The 22396-nt window shown below is 36.7% G+C and overlaps 1 protein-coding gene across 2 annotated transcripts in view; it reads left to right on the top strand.

The window, feature by feature from the left end:
* The window catches only part of MRPS27 (mitochondrial ribosomal protein S27), a 77291-nt gene that overhangs the window by 19956 nt on the left and 34939 nt on the right, over window positions 1–22396 (top strand). For both annotated transcript variants that reach the window (XM_016213899.2, XM_016213900.2), the window contains one exon: window positions 391–449. In XM_016213899.2, the coding sequence (XP_016069385.2) occupies window positions 391–449 (59 nt within the window). The remainder of the gene's footprint in view (window positions 1–390; window positions 450–22396) is intronic.

The raw sequence follows: 22396 nt of genomic DNA, 5'->3' as shown, positions 1-22396 counted from the left end.
CCTTTCAGATATGTATTCTCATGTATTTGGAGCTCAGAAAATAAAGAAAACATCGGGGTTTAAAGATAAGGGGAAATATCAATGACTAGTTATAAATTATAGTATAGTATAGTACAGTATAGTATTAAGAAAAGCTCTCTTGTTCTGAACAAGGTTCATGTTTGACTTCCAAACAGTTTTTCTGACCAAATTTCCTATACAAAGAAAATGAGAAGCCATTGTGTATTTTTGTTTGCATTGGCACAAAGGGGTTTCAAGGATGGAGTCATGCCATTTGAGCATTGTTCCAATAAGATGGACATTTTGTCTTTTTTGAGGTCAGTGTGTGAATTAGGCCCAATATGTGGCATAATTTGTATTCAACCAAAGGTTTCTATTTTTGTCTTTTAGTTTGTGGACAACATTTCATCTCGAGAAGAGATAGATCATGCAGAATATTACCTTTACAAGTAAGTTTTCCATTTCATTGGGCTATGTACTCTCCTATTTAACACCTCTGTTTAACACAAAAGGTGATAATGTATTATATAAAATGCTCAACACCTTGCTTTTTAAGTTTCTGTTTTGGATTTTTCCTGTCAGTATATAGGGAGCATCATCATTTTTTCTATCTACATGATATTCCATACTATGAATGTATTATTTAAACCAGTTCCCTATTGATGGGTCTTTAGGTTATATGCTCTCTCTCTTTTTGTATTATATATAATGCAACAATAACATTATACAAAATGTAATCTTGCACTTAATTCTCAGAAGTATTTACATTTGTAATTTCAATAGCTTTTCCCAAATTGCTTTTTTTAGTGGTTTTATCAGTTTATATTCTCACCAGCAGTGTGTGAGAGAGGTCTATTTTTACAGCTTGGCCAGTAGGGGTATTTTCACACTTTGGGACTTTTGTTGTTAATCTGACAAATGAAAAATTATATATTTATCTCTTCTCCCTTTTTTTATGTTTTAATTTATCTTTATTGTTGAAAGTATCACAGATGTTCCCCTTTTTCCTCCCAATTGACCCCCTCCCCCTGCACCCTCCCCCCAGGCCTTCACTACACTATTGTCTGTGTCCATGGGTTATGCCTATATGCGTCTAAGTTCTTTGGTTAATCTCTCCCCTCCCACCCACCCGCCCCCGCCTTCCCTCTGAGATTCGTCAGTCTGTTCCATGCTTCTATGCCTCTGGATCTATTTTGGTTCTCAGTTTATTTTCATTAGATTGCACATATGAGTGAGATCATGTGATACTTGTCTTTCTCTGACTGGCTAATTTCACTTAGCATAATACTCTTCTTTTTTTATTCACAGGGAAATATACTCTATATGCACTATTTGGCCCCAACTATTCATTAATACTATATTTTAAAACTTTTTCTGCATCTCCACAGTTATTTCCTTCTTTCTCTCAACTGTGAGCAACCCCACTGTAAACTGTATACAGATATCCTCAGGAATGTGTACAGAAAAGCATGTTCACTGCAGTACCATTTATAGCAAAAAAGACTGGAATAAGCTAAAACTCATTAAATAAGAGCCTGGCCAAATCAATTATGACTTGTCCTTATTGTTGATGGTCCACCTATCCAATACCTATCAAAATGGTGCCTTATAGTTGACTTTTTATTGTGTTTCCTTATTACAATTTTAAAAATCTGATTTATGATTTGTTCTAATTCCTAGCTTTCAGAAATAGCCTCAGGTTGAAATTTAAAGTGTTTCCAGTAAGCATTGCATTAGAATTTCCCACTTGACCTTACTTTGTTTTGATCAAGAAAGTTTCAGTTATTTCCATCTGAGTGCATTTTTGAAAGCTTTCTTTGTAGTAATGAAAATCTATTCAATTTTCTTTTATTTGCTTTTCAAAATAGTAATGAGGCTTCTTCTTTCTGAATGGGTGAATTCTCCCACCTTTTTTTTTTTTTTTTTTTAATAGATCTTTATTGATTTTGGAGAGAAGAAGGAAGAGGGAGAGAGAGAGAGAAACATCAATGATGAGAGAGTCATTGATTGGCCGCTTCCTGCACGCCCCAGACTGGGGATCCAGCCCTCAACCGGGCATGTGCCCTGACCGGGAATCAAACTGAGATCTCCTGGATCCTAGGTCGATGCTCAACCACTGAGCCACACCCAGCCAGGCTCGCCCACCTTTTTTGTGTTTTCAGTTTAAATATAAGTCTCAAGTAGGTTAGATTCTATGCTATAAAAAAAAACTTTATTTAAATCTAAGGTTGCCTTTAACAATGACCTAAGTTTAAACTCTAGGTCCTGAAATTGTCATTGCAAGTGCCCTCCTTCATTAAGATCAACTTACATGGATCCTTGAGATCAAGCCCTGTCTTCCATTAGTGGTCCTCTGGCCTGTGTCGCTCCTTGGATAGCTATTTTTGCCTATGGTGAAAGGTGTGTTTGGGCTGGCGTCTGCCCAGTTCTCATCCTTCTGCTTTGTTTATGGCAAAAGGCAGAAAACAGTTCCAGCTTCTAAACAGAAACTGTTTCTTAGAATTCCATCCCATAAAACACAATGCCATAGTCTTGGAAGAAACATATCCCAAATTTTCTTCTGTCCCAAAGTACCTCTGTAACATAATTGATTTCAGTGATTCAGCATTCAACAGGTATTTACTGTGCACCTAGTGATCCAAAGTGCTGGACATACAGTGATGAATAAGTGTGACCCTGTTCCTGTCAGTATACATTAAAGTTTAACTGAGAAATTTAAGTACTACCTTTAAGACCTTCCATGATTAAACCTTCACATGATGTCCAGTTTTATATGGCCTGGGGTCTTACTGAAAGTTTCACAGAATCTCTATTTCCTATTTTCATATAGATCATACAGAAGACTTTTGTTCATCTTAAATCTGAGCCACTATTTAATTTGTCATCCTATCCTTTGCTTAATTAAAGCCATGTTCTAACTATGACTGTCACTATCACTATCACTTTTTTATTTCTATTCTTTCTCCTCTTGTTACTAAGAAAATTAGCTCTTTTTCTCAGCTTTTTTTTTTAAAGAAACATTTTTATGACTTCTTAAGATGACTGTTACCATGTATATGAGACTAAATGTAACTGCATCCATAAAGCTGCATCCAGATATAGATAATGGAGGTTGACTAGGTTCACTCATTAGCTAAGTGTCTCACTCCTTTCTGGCCTTAGAGAAAATACAAAGCATAGTGATGCCTCACAAAAAGGAAGTTACAGTTATGAACTCTTGGGGTTTATCTCTGTTGATTGAAATGAGGAGTGCTAATCCTGAAGACACCGAGGGCCCGTGGTATTTCTACCTGTTAGGTCTTCAGCATGCAATGAGTGCAATATCCCCACATGTGATGACTTTACACATCTTAAGAGTCAACTGACAGTCACAGGTCTAAGGTGAGGAAATATAGAACCACTTTCTTAATCCTACAACTAACAGCTTTTTGCTGATCTGCCTTGAGGATTTCTCATTCCCTAGAGAGTACCATCTTGAAGGGAAGGCCCACAGCAGGACTTTTGGCTACCACCTCCATCATTAGCTCAACTCTTTCCCTGTCCCAGCCTGTAGAGACAGACACTGCCAGGCCTGCATGGCTCAGCAATTGAGCTTCGCCCTATAATCCAGGAGATCGCTGTTCGATTCCCTGTCAGGGCACATGCCCTGGTTGTGGCCTCAATCCCCAGTGGGGGTGTGCAGGAGGCAGCCAATCAATGACTCTCTCATCACTGGTGTTTCCGTCTCTCCTCTTCTCCCTTCCTCTCTCTGAAATCAATAAAGACATATTTAAAACCAAAAACAAAGAAGAATGTGAACTAAAGATGATTAAGGCAGTTAATACCAGAAACTATATAGGTTGACAATTAAAAACACACACACCCATAAAAAACCCTGATAATACTCTACACAATTTAAAGGGAAAATAAACCAAGAGCAAAAATTGTTAAAACAGTAAAAAGGCTGCCCTGACTGGTTTTGCTCAGTGTTAGAACGTTGGCCTGCCGACTGAAGGGTCCCGGCTTTGATTCCAGCCAAGGGCATGTACCTCGGTTGCAGGCTTGATCCCCCGCCCCAGTTGGGGCGCATGCAGGAGACAACCAATCAGTGTGTCTCTCTCACATCGATGTTTCTCTTTCTCTTTCTCTCTCTTCCACTCTCTCTGAAAAGCAGTGGAAAAAATACCCTGTGGGTAAGGATTAAAAACAAACAAACAGTAAAAAGGCTAAATTGAAGTAAAATAAAATGTGAAAGCTAAGAAATAAGAAAGTAAGGCATGCTAAGAACTGTTGGGATATATAACAAAATAAAGAAAACATGATTAAAATAAGAGAATAAAAACATAATAAATAAAACAAGATAAGAAGGACCTGATCCAGGAGCTCCATAAAATATGTATAAGTATGGCTAAGAGGGTGTGAAAATAGACAAGGCATGTTTCTGCATAGGTAAATAATAAAACAGTAAGGAAACTGAGGCAGGAGGGATCCCATGGAGACCAGAGTATAGAGCATGGTAGAGCAGGAGAAAATTAAGAGGTAAGAAGGAATCCCATATTTTTGTGTTGTTTTCTAAAAACCATGATCTTACTAGCTTTTTCTCTACAAAATATCCCCTTTTGGAATCTGTCAGCTTGAGGTCAATGTTATTTTATAGTGAGTTTATCTAGAGTTTTCCTTTATCGTTTGTGGTGAACATCGATTTCCTGGGCCACCTAGTCAGTAGTCCTGAGCTCAGCACCTCCCATGTCCATGTGTGCTGCCCATATGCAGACAAGGCAGGCTCTGTATCTCCCTTTTCAGGAGATAAAACTGCATATCATCAGTAAAATGTAGCATCAGTAAAAGCCATTATATCCATGGCTATAACAAGCTTTAACAAATCCTGTAAGAGTATTTGATTATTACATTAATAGGATGCAAACTCAAGCCTTAAAAATTCCTTCTTGTGGTACCCTCCTCTTCATTAAGGATGTTTGCAAATTACCTTTTTAAAGGCATATTTAGACTCAAATCATTTTGGGACTGTAGCAGTTTAGAGATTCATGAAATTAAATATGTTCCTCTTACTACCAGAGCACCAGTAATCAGAACCCATAATTTAGTCTGCAACATAATGCTCATTCCTGAAGAATACGTGATAGAAATCTCTAACATATATAACATTCTCTCTATTTTAAGAATGTAACTTTAAATAGCCCTTTGGTTTTTAGCTGAATTAATTGTCATACAATAAGAAAAGATTGTTGCTGAGCTCCATAGGAAGGTCTGTTTTTCTCAATACAGCTCTCTGTTGTCATGGAGAGTGGCAAGACACCCATTAATGAGAGGAAGTCAAGGCTGTGTTGCAGGCTGTGTGCTGCCAATGCATTCATCCACCCTGTACCTTGGCCTCAAGCATCTTTCATCAGTCGCTTAACTGACCTGGCAGATACGAGGCATCCCTGGTTGGGGACGGATGGCAGGTCAGGAACAGCTGGGGTGAGGCAGATGGCAGCCTGCATGTCTCCAGCCCCTGGTTGGCAGCCAGCCTAAAAAGGAAGGACCAAAATAGCTTCATTTTTCAACGACCAGCAATATTCTGATGCTTCCTTAGAAGGCAAGCGTTCCACCCCAGGCCCATGTTGTAAGAATCCATATCCACCTGTAGAAAGGGGAGGAAGGGGTTTATTAGGATGGAACAACTTTCATGAGTTGAAGCAGTAGTAATTTTCCTTTTGAGGGCATAGAGATTGCTTGTGTGATACAGCAATAAGAGGAAATTAAAATGTTTTCTATTAGCATATTGCCAGGTCTCATTATGTCTGAACATTACTAAGAAAAGAGTAAGAGCCTGGGGGGGGGGGGGGGGGCAAATGACTCTTAGAGCACTTTTTAAAAAACTGTAATGTTGCCAAGTGCTTTATTTAGTTCATATTTGCTGACCCTTACCTTGGGCCTGGGAGAGGTTCTGATTGGTATTGTGCATTAGACAATAGCCGAATGTCAGGGGCATTGTCCAAGCCTTGTCAAAGACTCATTGGAGCTTTGTGATGAGAGAGAGGATGAGAATCTTCAGCCTCAGAGCCTTTAGTCTTTGTACTTCTCTCCCCACTGGTCTTGTTATTTCATCCTGAAGCCTCGCCGTGGAAGGCATGTAGGGGTAATAACCTTCAAGGGTATTTTCCTGGCTTTAGTTCTAACATTCCACCTAACTGTCCCAGAGTGACCTCACGCCTGAGATAGTTACTCTTATTCCTCCGATGGGATGAATGGATCCCGTGAAGGTTCTTATCGTAGGAGTCCGTAGGAGTCCGTAGTAGTCCATGCTGCTACAGACATCTCTGTACAACTAGGGATGTATGTTTTATTGGGTGGGGGGGTATAAATATCTAGGAGTAGAATAGCTGGAACATATGATAGGTATATATTTTCAAAACTATTTTCAAATTGGTTATACTACTTCAAAACTATTTTCAAATTGGTTACAGTTCCTCCACATTTTTGCCAACACATTTAGCAATGCTAATAGGTTTTAGTGGTATCTCATCGTGATTTTAATTTCATTTACCTAATGACTACTGATGTTAAGCATCTTTTCATGTGCTTGTCTGCCATCCATATATCTCCTTTGGTGAAGTATCTGTTCAAATCTTTTGCCTTTTTTCTTTTTATTGTTGAGTGCTTGTTTTCTTACTGAGTTTTGAGAATTCTGTTTCTTATAGTCATGTCTTTTTATTCAATTAACAGTGTTTTTCAAAGCAGTTTTTATTTTCGATGGAAGTAGTTTGTCAGGTTTTTTTTCTTTTGTGGATTGTGCTTTTAATGTAAACAAACACGATTTTGCCTAACCCAACACCACAAGGATTTTTCTCCTGTGTTTTGTGTTTATTTTTATAGTCTGAGGTGAAGAGCAAAGTTAATTTGTTGGCGTAAGAATACCTAGTTGTATCAGTACCATTTGTTGAAAAGAATATTCTTTCTGCACTGAATTACCTTTGAATCTTTGTGGAAAATCGGTTGTTCATATATGTGTGAGTCTATTTTTGGACTATTTTATTCCACTGATCTCTGTTCCATTGTCTGTCTTCATGCCAGTACCACATTGTCTTGATGGATGTAGTTTTATGATAAATCTTAACATTAGGTAGTGTTAGTTCTTTTTCAAATCATGTTGGTTCTTTTTCAGATCATTTTGGCTAGTTTAGGTCCTTTGCATCCCATATCAATTTTAGAATCACCCTGTATGTGTGTACACACACACACACGCAATTAATGTAGAGAAATTAGGAACAAGATCGATTGTAGAAATATGTATCGGATGCCTAGTATATATTTAGAAACATGAAGGGTAAAAGGTAAGATTATCAGGGACCTAAAGGGAGATTGATTTTATGAAAGTCAGTAAGCATTCTTTGTCCGTTGAAGGCAAATTTAAACTTCCCTAACAGAATCTGAGATGAAGATAGATTATAGAAAATAATTCTCAGCTCTGTTTATAAGGGAAGTTCTGAATCCAATAAAGATTTAAGAGAAGAATTTTTTAATTTTGTATTTAAGTATTGACTTAGAAGCAGTGTATCTGTCTGTGTCAGTCCTTTTTCCTCAGACAGGCTAGGTAATAAACCAGAAGATATAGACTCAGTGAAGACTGAAACACCTCCTAACAAAGTGACGTAAAGCTAATTAAACCCAGAAAAAAACTAGCATATACAGAGTTACAACAGTAAAATCATTAAATTTAAAAAGTGCTGAAAAGACTCTAAAGGAACAGGGATGGGCAGAAAGAGTCAGGTAATCTGGATTTTAGGACCATTTGAGTCCCCACTTTGATCTGTAACTTGGCACCAGTTAATAGACTCTCTGGACATCGGCTTCTTTAGATGAGCCAATGATCTTGGATGCTTTCCAAGATCATTCTGTGTTTCTCATTCTCACTAATGTAGAAGTTAGACTTGATCACCAGAAGTCTCAACTTTGAAAGCATAAGTTTCTAGATTTTATTTAGTTTCTCAGAACTTTATGGACTTAAACAGTGGAATTGAAGTTTCAGCCACATTAACTGTGAATATCAAAATAAAAACTAATAGATGTTACCAGACATGGGACTTAAAAGGATTTGAGAGCTTAAGTAGATCCATTTTAATAACTGCAGAACCCTTTGTGGATTAAACCTAAAAAGACTCCTACAGTTTCATATAGAAAGATATATCCCAAGTTATTGTTTTTCCACAGCATAAAGTCCTTTGATCCAGCCCTAGCTGGTTTTGCTCAATGGTTAGAGTATCAGCCTGTGGACTGAAGGATCCCGGGTTTGATTCTGGCCAAGTGCACATACCTCGGTTGCAGCCTCAGTCCCTGGCCCTGGTCAGGTCATGTGTGGGAGGCAACCAGTCGATGTGTCTCTCTCATATAGATATTTCTCTCCCCCGCTCCCTTCTGAAAAGCAATGGGGAAAATATCCTCAGGTGACGATTATAAAAAAAAAAAGTCCTTTGATATAAAATTCCCATTACTGGCTGTTTCTTACCTGTGAAATCATAATAAGGTGCCAGGGATTATAGCTGTAGGGCAGAGAGAAAGGCATAACTGAATATATTGTCTTATATTTATTAAAGGGACTTCAGTAGGGTTTTGCATGTAAGGCGTTTAATTTGAAGATAATTAAGAGATCTTTTCAGGAGCTGGTGCAATATTTAAGGGAGAGATAAGTAGATAAACAGAAGCTTCAAGAAGAGATTTGTGGGAACAGAAGTTTCCATTGTTTGCATCATCACTTTTGAGGCCAATGGCAAATAAATTCCAGATTATTTCCAGATGCTGTGTGTCTAGTCAAGAGGACATTTGAGGAGCAAGAAGTATTTGATGTGAATTCTCTTTAGTGGTCTTGGCTGCTATTATTTCCAAAATAGATTTTCAGTTATGTTTGTTTTTACCAGACATATTTGACTTTTTTGAGGTCTGTTCTGTTCTTTTTCATAGCAATGCTGGTTTTAAGACAAATGGGATCACCAGTTACATAACTCATAATGAGCAAAGCTGAAACTTAAAACCTGGTCTTCCAACTCCAGGCCATTACAGCACATGAACAATGTGTTTATTACCCACTGGCTGGTAAACAGCTCAGTGATGGATGCTACCAAGAGGTGATACTCAAATTGGTCATTAGTCTTCATTGAGAAAAGCCTGGGCAGAATTTTGAGAGTAAGAACACCGAAATTATTTGTTAAAATGAGAACTTTTTTGGTCTCATACATAAAGATTATTATAGTCCTTCATTTGCTGACTTACTAGCAGGTAATAGCAGTTAACATGTATGGCACACTTACACAGTGCTTTCAAACTCCAACCAGAATGGACTGCTGTTTTCTGAATGTGCCCTATACGTTCTTATCTTTGCCCATGCTCTTCCCTCCCCACCCCCAATCTTCTTCTAAGAGAACACAACCTTTCTTGTAAGGCCTGTCCCAAATTCTACTACATACATAAACTTGCCCTGATTTTCACTATTTGAATGTGCTCTCTCTGGCCCCCTTTTGTAGAATTTTCTTTAATGTGTTCAGGGGTACTTACTTTGTTTTCTTTTTTGACCAATCAAAAATATGTGTTTGCTTGTTTTTTACTTTATACTTGATAAGCAGTATATTTTAGTAGATAAGAGCATGGCTAGTGGAGCCAGTCTGCCTAGATTGAATCTTAGATATGCCATCTATTAGCTGTATGGTTTAGTTGCTCATATTCTCTGTCCCTCAGTTTCCTCATTCATAAATTGGGGGTTACAATCATGCCTGTGCTTTAGGGTAGTTGTGCAGCTTAAAGAAATTAATACTTAATAAGGCCCTTAGAACAGTCTTGAGACAAAGAAGGTCAATGATCAATAAATTTTATCTTTAATGTTGGCTGTAATAGATGTAACATCTTGAAGAACAAGGGCTATTCCTTACCCGTATTTCTCAGGGAAAATGTACTTTTAGCTCCAATTTTGGTTTCTAAGACTAATAGTCCCCAATTGTCTCCACCACCCCCACCCCAATGGTATCAAGGTACAAAGATTGTCAGGACTCTGAGATAGGGAAAAATAGATGTTTATGAATGCTAGTAGGTCAACCCTCAGATGAAAAGGATGTCACATTTTGGAGGAAGCTGCCTGACCCTAGAAGACAACTAATTGAAGGTCTCACGTATACTCATATTACTAAGCTTACAGCAGCCAAAAACCAGAAGGGGGCAGCAGAAAGTCAATCTGCTTCCCATCTGTGGAGAAAGAGAGAACCTGAAAGAAGGTGCTTCTCAGTTAAGAAAACCTGCACCAAAACTGATCTCTGATAAGATGTTATTGAATCAGTAATCAAATAGATTAGACACAAAAAGAGAGGTCTTTTCTGAAGGCTGGCACTTAACAGGAAAATATTTAAACAGTTGAAATAGAAATTGACGGACTGCTTCCAGTGATTTTAGCTCTGATATCTAAAGTACACAAGAACAGTTCAGAATGGCTAAAGATGTTTAATATTGTCGGCATTCCCCACTATTTATTTTAATTTATTGGTTTATTCCCAGCTGTAGAAATTGAGTAAGAGTTTCTACTTGTGTAACCTATTGTTATATGGAAAACTGGGCTCACTGTTACAGCCCTCCCTGCAGGATAGGTTAAAATATACAAATTTTCCCATATTAAAAAAAATTTTTTTTGCTTATGAAAAAAGTAACTACATGCTTTTTTTTTCAACTTACAAAGGAAACATCACTCACTTTTTAGTGTTTCCTACCAGCTTTTTTACTACATATTTCTATTTTGTTTGTTTTAAACTATTTGACACTAACTCTCAGATTTCATCTACAAATTCAATGTAATTTCAACCAAAATCTCAGCAGAATTTTTTGTGGAATCGGAAAAGATAATTATAAAATTCAGATGAAAGAGTAAATGGCCAAGAATAACTAAGTCAGTTTTAAGAAGACTAAGATAAAGTGATTGGTTTACCAGATAGATAACAAGACTTAGAAAGCTACAATAAATGCAGTGAGATGTTGGCTTAGACAAACAGACTAGTGGAACAGAACAGAGAGAGCCCAGAAATGGATCTGTACAAATATGGAAACTTTGATGGTTTGCACGGTTACAAAGGGGGAAAGAATGGATTGGTTAATAAATTGTATATGGACAATTGGTTATATACTGTATATGAAAAAAATTAATCCCTACCTCAAAATGCACATGCACATTTTTAAAAGTAGACTAAAATCTTATATAGAAAAGCAAAGCATAAAACTTTTAGAAAGAAATGTAGGAGAATATTTGTATTTGTATGACACATGAAGGATTTTTTTGAACAATATACAAATATAACCAACTGATAAAAGATTGATAAATTTTGATACCACCAGACACCGTTAACAAATTAAAAGACAAGCCAATGACAAGGGAAAGATTTGCCTTGCATCTAACTGACAAAGATTAGTATCTAGAATATATCTATAGATTAATAAGTTAGGAAGATAGTCCAGTAAAAAAAATGGGTAGAGGACATGAAAGAACAGCTCACAGAATAAACAAACCAGAATGGCATAAATATATGAAAAGATGTTCTCTCTCATTAGTGATTCAGTAAGTTGCAGATTGAAATGCTGCATGTTTTCACATTTATCAGATGCAAAAATGAAAAGTCTTGACAGTTATAATTATGGCAAAGAAGAGAGCTGCAGGAACCTAGATTCACTGCTAGTGGGAGTTGAAAGTTGCACAGACACCTGTAAGGATAGACTGGCAATATGAAGTTTAAGTGAGGATGGGCCTGGTGTTCTACTCAGTTTTCTACTCCTAAATAGATACCTTACAGAATCCCTGGCATGTAATCCTTATAAGGATTAAGTCATAAGCATATTCGTCATAGCATTGTTCATAATAGTAAAAAACTGGAAGCACCTGAAAATGTTCAACAGGAAAACAGACAAAGTGTGATAGATTCATACAATGGAATACCATACAGCAATGAGAAAAAATGGACTAAACTTGTGCATACCAGCACGGTTATCTCAAAAATGTAACGTGAAAAAAGCATGGTGAAGAATCATTGTTCGATATGATGCCATTTATGTAGTTTGAAAATATGTAAAGTTTATGTTTATATGGATACATGTATAAAGTGTAAAAGTGTAAAAACATGCCCAAGAATAAAAAATTCAGGATACTATTTACCTATGAAAAGCAGTGGGGTAGGAATAGGATCAGGAGATGTATATAGGGGGCTTCAACTGTATCCATAATGTTTTGATTGGTTAAAAAAGAAAAAGTGTGAAATGTGACACATTTTATAATTCAATGAAGGTAGGTAGTTGGGTACATGAGTGTTTTGTTCTCTATGCTTTCCCAAATGTTTAAATACCTTATAATGTTTTCGTTTCTTTTCTCCTACGACACAGAAAAAAATGCATTTTCACATTTATTAAAATATTTATTTGAACAGATTTAAAGCTAATTCCATCTTCCTCATTGAAAAATCCTGAGGTGTGAGGCTGGCCTGGCTGCAGTCAAAGGGCACTTTGGCAGGAAAGACAGGGTAATGTGTTTGGGCAAGGTTGGACCAGATAACTGCCACTTTCTAAGTCTCAGGCCTGATATGACTGCTTTCTGTATAACACTATTTACACAGTAAAAAACTATTCTTAGCTCACAGGCTGCACAAAAACAGGCTGTGGGCCGGATATGGTCCAACACCCCTAGTTTGCCAACCTTTGATCTATACCCTCACCTAAAAATCCCAGTATATCTTTTTATTCATTCTTACTGTTTTTTATTTTGTTTTGTTTTGTTTTGTTTTGTTTTGAAGGGGGGGAAAAAAAACTGAAGCTTCAACTCCTGAGCTATCTGAATTTGCAACAGTTAGCTTGAGGACGAAGGATAAGTTGGATGGCTATTTTGTATCCCAGGATGAACATAAATATAATTATCATCGGCCCTGTAACAAATGCTGGGTAACAGCAGGTGGCTGGCATGTGTTCCTTTTTCACACAGGTTCCAGAATATAAAAGATGACCTTGTTAACTAATAGACACAGAACTTACATGAGAATTCTTTATTGATACTGATAATTTGACTTTTCATTTAGGCATTTCTCTTACATAACTACTATACAATGATTAAAGTCAGAACATTTAACTGTAATATAATACTAAATCTAATACACAGCCCATATTCAAATTTTGTCAGTTCCCTCATTAATATTCTTTATGCATATTTTTTTCTGGTCTAGGATCCAAACCAGAATCACGCATTATATTTAGTTGTTGTATCTCTTTAGTTTCCTTTAATTTGGAAACAGTTCATCAGTCTCTGTGTGTGTGTGCGCGCGCATGTATTTCTTGATCTTGACACTTTTGAAGAATACAGGCCAGTTATTCTGGGGAATGTCCCTTGACTTAGGTTTTTCAGGTATTTCCTAGGAAGGAGGGAGTTTGTGGGCAGAAGGACCACATAAATAATGTGTTCTTCTCAGACCATCATTATCAGAAGGTGCATGTTTGTTCCTATATTGGTGATGTTAACTTTGGTCACCTTATTAAGGTGGTATTTATCAGATTTATCCACTATAAATTTACTATTTTCCCCTTTGTAATTAGTAAGTAATGTGTGGGGAGATACTTTGACATTATGAAATATTCTATTTTTTATCAAACTTTCACTCACTAATATTGGCATCCTTTGATGACTGTCTCACTGCATCACTCCTATATTTTAGATAGCATTCTACTGTAAGAAAGAACTTGTTCTTTCTCCTCATTTATTTATACATTTATTCTACCATAAGGACTCATGATTTTATTTTATTCAGTGAATTATAATCTAATACTTTTTTGATGCTCAAGTGTCCCAGATTTGGTCAGTAGGAGACCATCGCTTTCATTGTTTTGATATGTCCCCATCATTCTTCAAGCATTTTCTTATTTTCTAGCACAAAAATATGTTTTAGTCTCTTCGTATACTTTATCTGTCCCAGCCCTGAAATCAGCCATTTTTCCACAGAGCCCTGGTTCTTTTTAGAAGAGAATGGTATTCAGAAGTCAAAATCTGGATGTGACTATGCTCACTGCTATTGGGATGTCACTGTTCCCAGGCTTTCTCAGTGCACAGAGCTAGAAAATCATCAATCTGTCCTTCCATTCATCTATCCATCTGCATATGTACCATCTTGCTGGTGCCTCCTATAGTCTAACACTTCAGGTTTCATTTTAGTCTTTACCTTTCCCTTATTTTGTAATTCCTTTCTGAGATGGTAAGAAACCTGACTTTCATTATTCTTTGTCATGTATCTGTTTTGCAGATATTTTCTCCTAATATATGGCTATTCTATTTACTTTCTTAATGGCGTGTTTTGATGAGCAGAAGTTTTTGATTTTGATGAAATCTAACTTACCTATCTTTTATTTTATGGTTATTATTTTCTATGTCCTAAGTAGTTATTGCCTACCCCTTGGCCATAGATACTCTTCTGTTTTCTTAAAAACTTTCTAATTTTAGATTTTATGTCTCAGTTTAATTTTACATTTCAAACCAATTCTTGTGTTAGGTGTAAATGTTGACATTCATTTTTTTCTATATGGATATTTGTGTTTTCTTTGTTCTTTTCCATTGATCTTTCTATCCTAATGCCAACACTGCACTCTTAATTACTGGAAGTCTTGAAGCCAGATACTGTAAGTCCTGCAACTTCATTCTTTTTCAGTATTGTTCTGGCTACCTTAGGTCCTTTACCTTTTCATATACATTTTAGAATCAGATCATCAATTTCTATTAAATAGAAATTATCCCCAATTCTGATGGGGATTTTGTTAAATATATAGATCATTTTAAGAAGAATTGACATCTTAATTAGGTCTTGATATGATATCATAAGATATTGACAACCCATGAAAATGGTTTAACTGGGTTTTTTGTTTGTGTGGTTTTGTGGTAGTGTTTTTTTATTGTTGTGGTTTGGTTTTTTTTTTGGTCTTTACTTTCTCTCAGCAGTGTTTTATAAAACTTTATTATTTTATAGTGTAGGCATCTTACAATTCTTTTGTTAAATTTATTTCTGAGTATTTTATGGTTTTTTATGTAACTGAAGTTATTTTTCTAAATTTCATTTTCCAGTTGTTTGCTACTAGAAATACAACTGATTTTTACATCTTGTCCCTGTATCCTGAGATTTTGATTAACTCATTTATTAGTTCTAGAAGTTGTTTATATAGATTCTGTAGTGTTTTCTACATATCTAATTATGTTGTCTTGTAAATAAAAATACATTTACATCTCCCTTTCCAAATTTTAGGCCTTTTTAATTTCTTTTTCTTGCCTTATTACACTAGCTAGGACCTCCAATACAGTGTTGAATAGAAGTAGTGGGAAAAGACATCCTTGTTTTTTATTTCCAGTCTTAGGGGAAAGTATTCAATACGTTTTTCATAGATGATTTTTATCAAGTTGAAGGAGTTCCCTTTTACTTCTAGTTTGCTGAGAGTTTTTATCACAGATGGGTGCTAAATTTTGTTAAATACTTTTTCTACAAATATGGAGATGATAATACAGGTTTTCTCTCCTTTATTCTGTTATTTTATTGAGTTACTTTGATTGGTTTTCAAATGTTAATTCAGCCTTGGATTCTTGGGATTAAATTCCAAGAATATATTGTCCTATATTCTTGAAGTTAATTTGTTAATATTTGTTAGAAAGATTTGTGTCTGTGTTGTCAATAATGCTGGTCTCTAAATTGCTTTGCTTATAGCATCCTCATGTGGTTTTGGCATCAGGATTATGTTATGCCAAATGTATTGGGAACTGTTCCGTCTATTTCTGAAATTTTGTTTAAGATTTATATCATTCCTTCAGTGTTTGATAGCATTTATCAGTGAAGTCACCTAGGCCTGGAGTTTTCTTAAGATTTTTAAATTACAAATTTGTATTTTAGAACAGGTCTATGGCTTCTCAGTGTAGTTTTATTTTGTGTGTGTGTATTTATTTATTCATTTTTTAATCCTCACCTAAGGATATGTTTTTATTGAATTTAGAGAGAGGAAAGGAGAGGGAGAGAGAAAAACACTGATGTGAGAGAGATACATCAATCTATTGCCTCCCATATACACCCCAACCAGAGATCGAACCCACAACCTGGGAATGTGCCCTGACTGGAAATCAAGCTGGAGACCTTTTGGTGTACAGGACAATGTTCCAACCAACTAGTTATACTGGCCGGAGCTATTTAGTGTATTTTATTATTGATGAGAGTAACATGTTCTTAAATGCTTAAGAGTCATATTTCCATGACTTACCTTAAATCCTTTCTGCTGGCTGTTGGTCTTTCTCTTATTGGTTTAAAGGACCAATCTCTTAATCTTTAGGAAATAGCCTTGAATTGATAAATATTTTTATTTCTTTTATTTTTTTAAGATTACTTTGCCTTATGGTAGTTTTTGCTATATAGACATTTTTATTTTTTATGTAACTGATTTATCAGTCTCTTTTTTTATACCTTTTGTATCAGATTAAGAATGACATTCTGCACCCCAAGAAATTTTCCCATATTTTCCTCCAGTGAATATATGCTTTTGTTTTTAACATGTAAATATATAACTCATCTGGAGTTTATTTTGCTTTAATTATGTGAGGTGCAGATTCATAAGTACACATACTCCTACACATGCATAAAACAAATGGCTACTCAATTATCCTAGTGCCATTTAGTGAATAATCCATCTGTTGCCTTACTGATATGACATGCTACCTTATCATATGCTAAGTTTTTGCTTGTGTTTGGATCTGTCTCTGAACTTCCTGTGCTATTCCACTGATTGGCTTTTTCATCCAGCAGCATCACATTTGTTTTAACTATTGTAGCTGCCTAATATGTTTTATCTGAGGAAAAAGACCACAGTTCTATCTACATTTTTGCTCAACCTCCATTATCACCCTTTCTTCTATGTTTGCCTCATTAAGCGTTAGAAATATTTTCCAAATACCTTATTTAAATATACATAACCTTCTCTCTCTCCCTAGTGGGGAAGCTTAAGTAAGTGTTGAAAGTCTCAGATATGTGACTCAAATCGCCTTTTAGGCATCTTTGTGCAAATAAGAAAAAAACAGCCTTTTCTAGACAGGTAAATTAGGGGAAAGGTAGCATTTTCTGAAAGATGCAGTCTTGTACCTGATTATACAGTTGCGAGGGCTGATTTTAATCCCTAGTCACATCCCTGTATGTAACGATTTTGAATTGTAATGCATCGTACAAATAATATAGTCAGTGAAAGAACTACCAGGAAAGCCAGATGCATCTTCCTCCCTTTGCCCCCTCCTTCCCACCAGAGCTGCTAGCGCCAGAGCTGGCTAATTACATCCCTCATTAATGTGCTTCCTTAAGTGGAAGTACAAATGGCTGTCACATTAACTTCCTGCCTTTGGAAATGCTTAGTCAGATGGGGGTGAGAGTGAGTGAAGCTCTCAGAAGTCCAGTTAGCCACCCATCAATTGGAATGACATTGTGGATCATCGAGGTAAAGGTCAAACACTAATAATTGCTTGTATCTATACAAAATACATTGTCATCTCATTTTTGTTAACCATCCTGCAAAGTTGAAAGAACAGGTATTGTTTTGCCCTCTTTTGTAGATAAAGAAAGTAAGCCAGAGAGGAATCTTTTCCAAGGCCAAACAGCTAGTGCAGCAGAGGGCCTTGAATCCTAGGTCTTTTGAGGCTCGGAGTTCTTTCTCTAAGCCTGAAAGAATACGTTTCCTATAACACCCAATCTCATTAAAACATTGTCAGCTCCACAAACATCCAGGTAGGTTAAATTTAAATCATCATGAAATTGTGGTGATAGGTTTCATCTTCTTCAAAGTGTACATTCATATTTCTGGCATGTTCATATCACCTTCCTTTAGTGGAGCCAGAACACTACTTCTTGTTCAGAAATACTCATGATGCAAAGAGAATCATATCTTTTTAAAAAATTTATCTTTATTGTTGAAAGTATTACAGATGTCCCCTTTTTTCCCCCATTGAACCCCTTCACCCTCCACCCTGCTCCCACCCTCTAAGCCTATTGTCTGTCCATGGGTTATGCATATATGCATATAAATTCTTTGGTTAATCTCTTCCCATCCCCATTTGTCAGGCACAAGTTGCCTAGTATTTTTTTGGACTTGTTAGTAGAGGTACTTAAGCCTCTGGGTTTTTAGAAGCTTGAAAGTCAATGATTATGAGAGTAAGGTTATATTGTGATATAGTCCTATGGTAAATTATGTTTGTCATGTATGTGATTCCAAAATTTTATCATATTTTTTAAGGAGTTGACTTTTAGAAATTTTTTTTTTGGGTGATCTTTCCCTACCATAGAAACAAGGTTAGTTTCAACTTTAGATACAATATAGATTTGAAACCAAGTAGGAAAACTGCTGAGACTTATTTTGGTGCCTGTGTTTATTGAGGTTGGTAGTCACTGTGCAAGTAGTTTTTAATGCCTTTAGATTATTTTTTATTTTTTCTCTATTTTCATTTCTAAGTATTACCTTTCTTTGCAGATAGTAATCATTTGGACTGTACTGTCAGATCTTTTTGGCAAAGTGTCTTGTAGTGATTCACCTAGTTCACCTGGATATTTATTTAGAAAGTAATATCTGAGCACACATTTTTATTTTTCAAAGATCTTATTACTGCATGACAGTCCAGATTCTTTTTCATTGGTTTTATATCTACATATTTGGCAGCAGCAAATATGATTTTAACTGTAGGCATTTTGACTTTGGACAAAATGTGTTTCTGGAGAACCCAGTCTAAGGTGATCTGAAGGATAATGATTATATCTTATTTGATTTTGTATTCCCAGCACTCAGCCATGCCTGGAACATAGCTGAGCCTCGGTAAATCTTTGTGGAAAGAATGGTAAGAAAGAAATCTGTAAGCAAATTAATGCCAATTAAAACCCTTGGTGCATGCACATTGTCTTCCCCTGCTCGTACATTGATTGAACCCATTTTTTAAGGCAGTTTCAAATAAATCTCATTGTGAAATAGAATGTCAGTCTAGGGAAGTGTGACTGGCAATAAGACATGGACTGGGATTGGAAATTCGATGTGCTTCTACCAAAGTGATTATAGTCTGATACTGATCACCTCACTTAGCCTTGCTGGCCTCAGTTTTCTCATCTTTAAAATAAAGATAGAAGTTGTGTAGGACTCACTCAGCTCATACATGTAGAAATGCTCTGGAAAGGTTAAAGCATCCTGTACCTACAAAAGGGCACTGCTTTCTGGATGGCTTCCCTAGAGCCCTGATCCCCACTTGGGGAGTCTTGGAAGGCCCTTTTGCCATAAAAATAAACATGCTTTCTACTGTGTGGAAAGGTACATGGACCTAATGGTAACACATAGCACATTTCTGGTCCTTCTTTATGTCTGCTTCTCTTATAGTTCAAGAATGTTTTCCTTGTCATTTCTGTATGTGGCTAGGAACTGAGTCAGCAGAAGGTACATAGAGCATGAAAAGCACACAGTGCCACTTAGAAGACTTCACTTACATCCAGACTCATGCCTTGGAAAGGCTACTGTTGAACTCCTTTACTGAGTCGAGGCAGTTATGTGTGCCCTGCATTGAGCGATCCTTGAGGGAAGCTGATACGGAAACCCACTGACCTGACACGTTAGGAGTGGGTCAGACAAGATGACGTAGGTCTCAGAAGTAGGAGGAGGCTGTGTGGATATCTGACTTTTTAGGCCCAGTGTCCTTTCAATTCTGTGAGAATAAAGGAACTGCTGCTTAGGTAGGTAGGTATATGTACTCTCCCAAACTGTCACCCCTTCCTTCGCAGTTTACTTTTAATATCCCATTTTTTATCTCCTCCATCGGGGCCTGTTATTTCCTCCTCCACATTTTTGTGTCTTCCCCGTCTGTCCTGTGGAAGACCCTCCTAGGTCAAGTTCTAACCGGTTTTCTGTTTTTGTTTCTTGTGTCCATATTAAAATTTTGTTCATAGCAAACCGTCAACAAAGAGAAAATACCATTAACAGATTTCAAATCAGAATCCTCTTCTATTTCAGAAGTCCAACCACTAGTTAAATAAGGCACTTGGTCTTAATGTCATAGGTCTACGTGAAGTCGTATTCTTGATTCTCGTAGCAGAACCAGGCTCCTTTTTCAGTCAAGACATTAGATATACCTTGCGTTTTGCAAGTTGTATGCATGGTTCCTTGGATTTACAATTGCTGGTTGTAAAACAGAGATGCGAACATCATCATTCACCTGTTTTATGACTCTGTGAGACATCTGTCCAAGTAAACTTTCTTTATTGAGATGATAAAGCTGTGTGACTCCTGTGTTCTGACAGTTATCAGCAGGTCCTCTGTCATTCACTAGACTTGAGTTAGAAGAACAATAAAATGTTTACCCAGCCTCCCCATCTCCTAAAGCCTTCAGTCCTATTCTTCATACTGCATATTTCAAGGATAGCCCAGACTGTTTATATAATTTGGTTCTGACCTAATTTTCCAGCCAGATAGCACTAATCCCTAACATAAACCCTGCATTTATGCAATTATCTTTCCTGACTCATTCAGTTTTGCTCAACAAATATTAATTGTATTTCCTCTGTAAAGTGAGCCCTGGTCTTGCCCTAAGGGTTCCTTTCCTATAAAAAGTCTGCCAAATCCGAAGTGCCCAGACTCCTTGATGGCATCTCAGATCACTCCAGCCAGCAGTAACCCCCCCGACTTGCACACAAGTTTGCGTCACTCAGGTTACATTGGTCACATGTGGCCTAGATTGGTGAGATTATCTGCATTTTGAGTAAACCTTGTCTCATAAAACTTGATAATTAGCAAAGGGCCTTAAAAATGAGTTCTAAACTATCAATAATAGGAAGATAAACATTCAGTAGAAAAAAAATTAAAAGGGAAGTTTTAGAAACAAGGAAGGCAGAGAGACAGTAAACATGTGAGAAGATGCTCAGCCTACCACTGAATAGAATATGCAAATAAATAACCAAGTAAATGAAATGCTTTTTGCCTGTCATATTAAGGAAGATTAAAAGTTTATCAATACCCGTTCTCAGGGCAGCAGACATTGTCAGCAAACTGGTAGGAATTTAAATTGATACTTTTTTTTAAAGGATTTATTCTGAGGAAAAATAAGGATGTTCAGGATGTCTGGTAGTAGAATTCAGAACAAAGTTTTGTAGATTAGGTGATCTTAGTGATATTAAGTATATATGTCTTAAGAAAACTAACTGTAGTCTATTTATACTAATGAAATGTACCCACCATTAGGGGATTAGTTAAATCACTAGCAGATCAGTTAAATAAACAATGGAAAACTAGCTCTGGGTGGTGAGAATTCAAGTGATTTTTCCTTTTTCGTACTTTTCTATAATGGTTAAATTTACAGGAAATTTACATTTATATCAGAAGAGATAGCTTTTTGCCATTTAAAAAAGGTTTTCAAAGGAAGCTACTGGGGGAATTAGATTTTTTAACTGGGTAGAATAGAGACTAACAGAAGTTCAGGAGATCTGATAGTAGAATTCAGAGCATAGACTTTCTGGATTGGGTGATCTTAATGAGCTTAAGTGGTCTTGGACCATTGGGGATCAGTAATACAGGAAGTTTAAGAACCATGGTTAAGGGAAGGAAGTAGAAGATATGATATGCTCAGTTCTGAATCTGTTGTGTTGAAGAGCCTTGGGTGAGGTCCAAATGGAGGAGTCTAGGAGGCAATTGAATATATGGGACTGCAGCTTTGGGAGATACTTGGGCTGGAGAGGTAGATTCAATAGTCACCCACAGCTAAGCTTCTTTACAACCTACATTTCCACCCAAGGTCTTTAATCATTGAAATCATGGAGACAAAATGGTTCCTTTTTAGCCTGGATCATAGAAAGCAAACAATTTTTTTACTCCTTTTGCTTGATAATCCTCTAAAATCTCAGGGAACATAGCAGGCTTCTATCACACATTAGACACCAGTGCCTTGTGGAACTTAGGTGCCTGGGCTTTCCCAGCAGCTTCTCTGGTTAGAGTTCTTCGAGGTCATCTCTTTGTCGTGTACTCTTTATCTTTGAAGTTTTCTGGTGGCAGGGACTCTCCAAGTCTTGATCAAGTCCTTGGGCAAATAAGCAATGCATTCTATTACTCTATAGAATCACAAAATCCTATCTCAGCTGAGACGGCCTTTTCTAAAATCTCATTACTACCACCCAGGTCATACCTGATAAATGATAGCAATAGTGACATATTACTTCATTTGGAGAGTCATTAAAATTCAATTCTTATTCTCTCTGCCCAGCGTGGCCTGAAGTATGAAATGTTGGTCTTCTGAAACAGGCCACCCTGAAAACCCATGCACTGCTCCATAGGAACAGCGGAGCTACTAGCAGGCCAGATTCCACTGATTCAGGGTTGTGGGTGAGTGTAGCAG

Source organism: Miniopterus natalensis, chromosome 3, assembly GCF_054644295.1.
Source record: "Miniopterus natalensis isolate mMinNat1 chromosome 3, mMinNat1.hap1, whole genome shotgun sequence".
Lineage (NCBI taxonomy): Eukaryota > Metazoa > Chordata > Mammalia > Chiroptera > Miniopteridae > Miniopterus > Miniopterus natalensis.
This window is presented reverse-complemented; position numbering and strand designations above follow the sequence as displayed.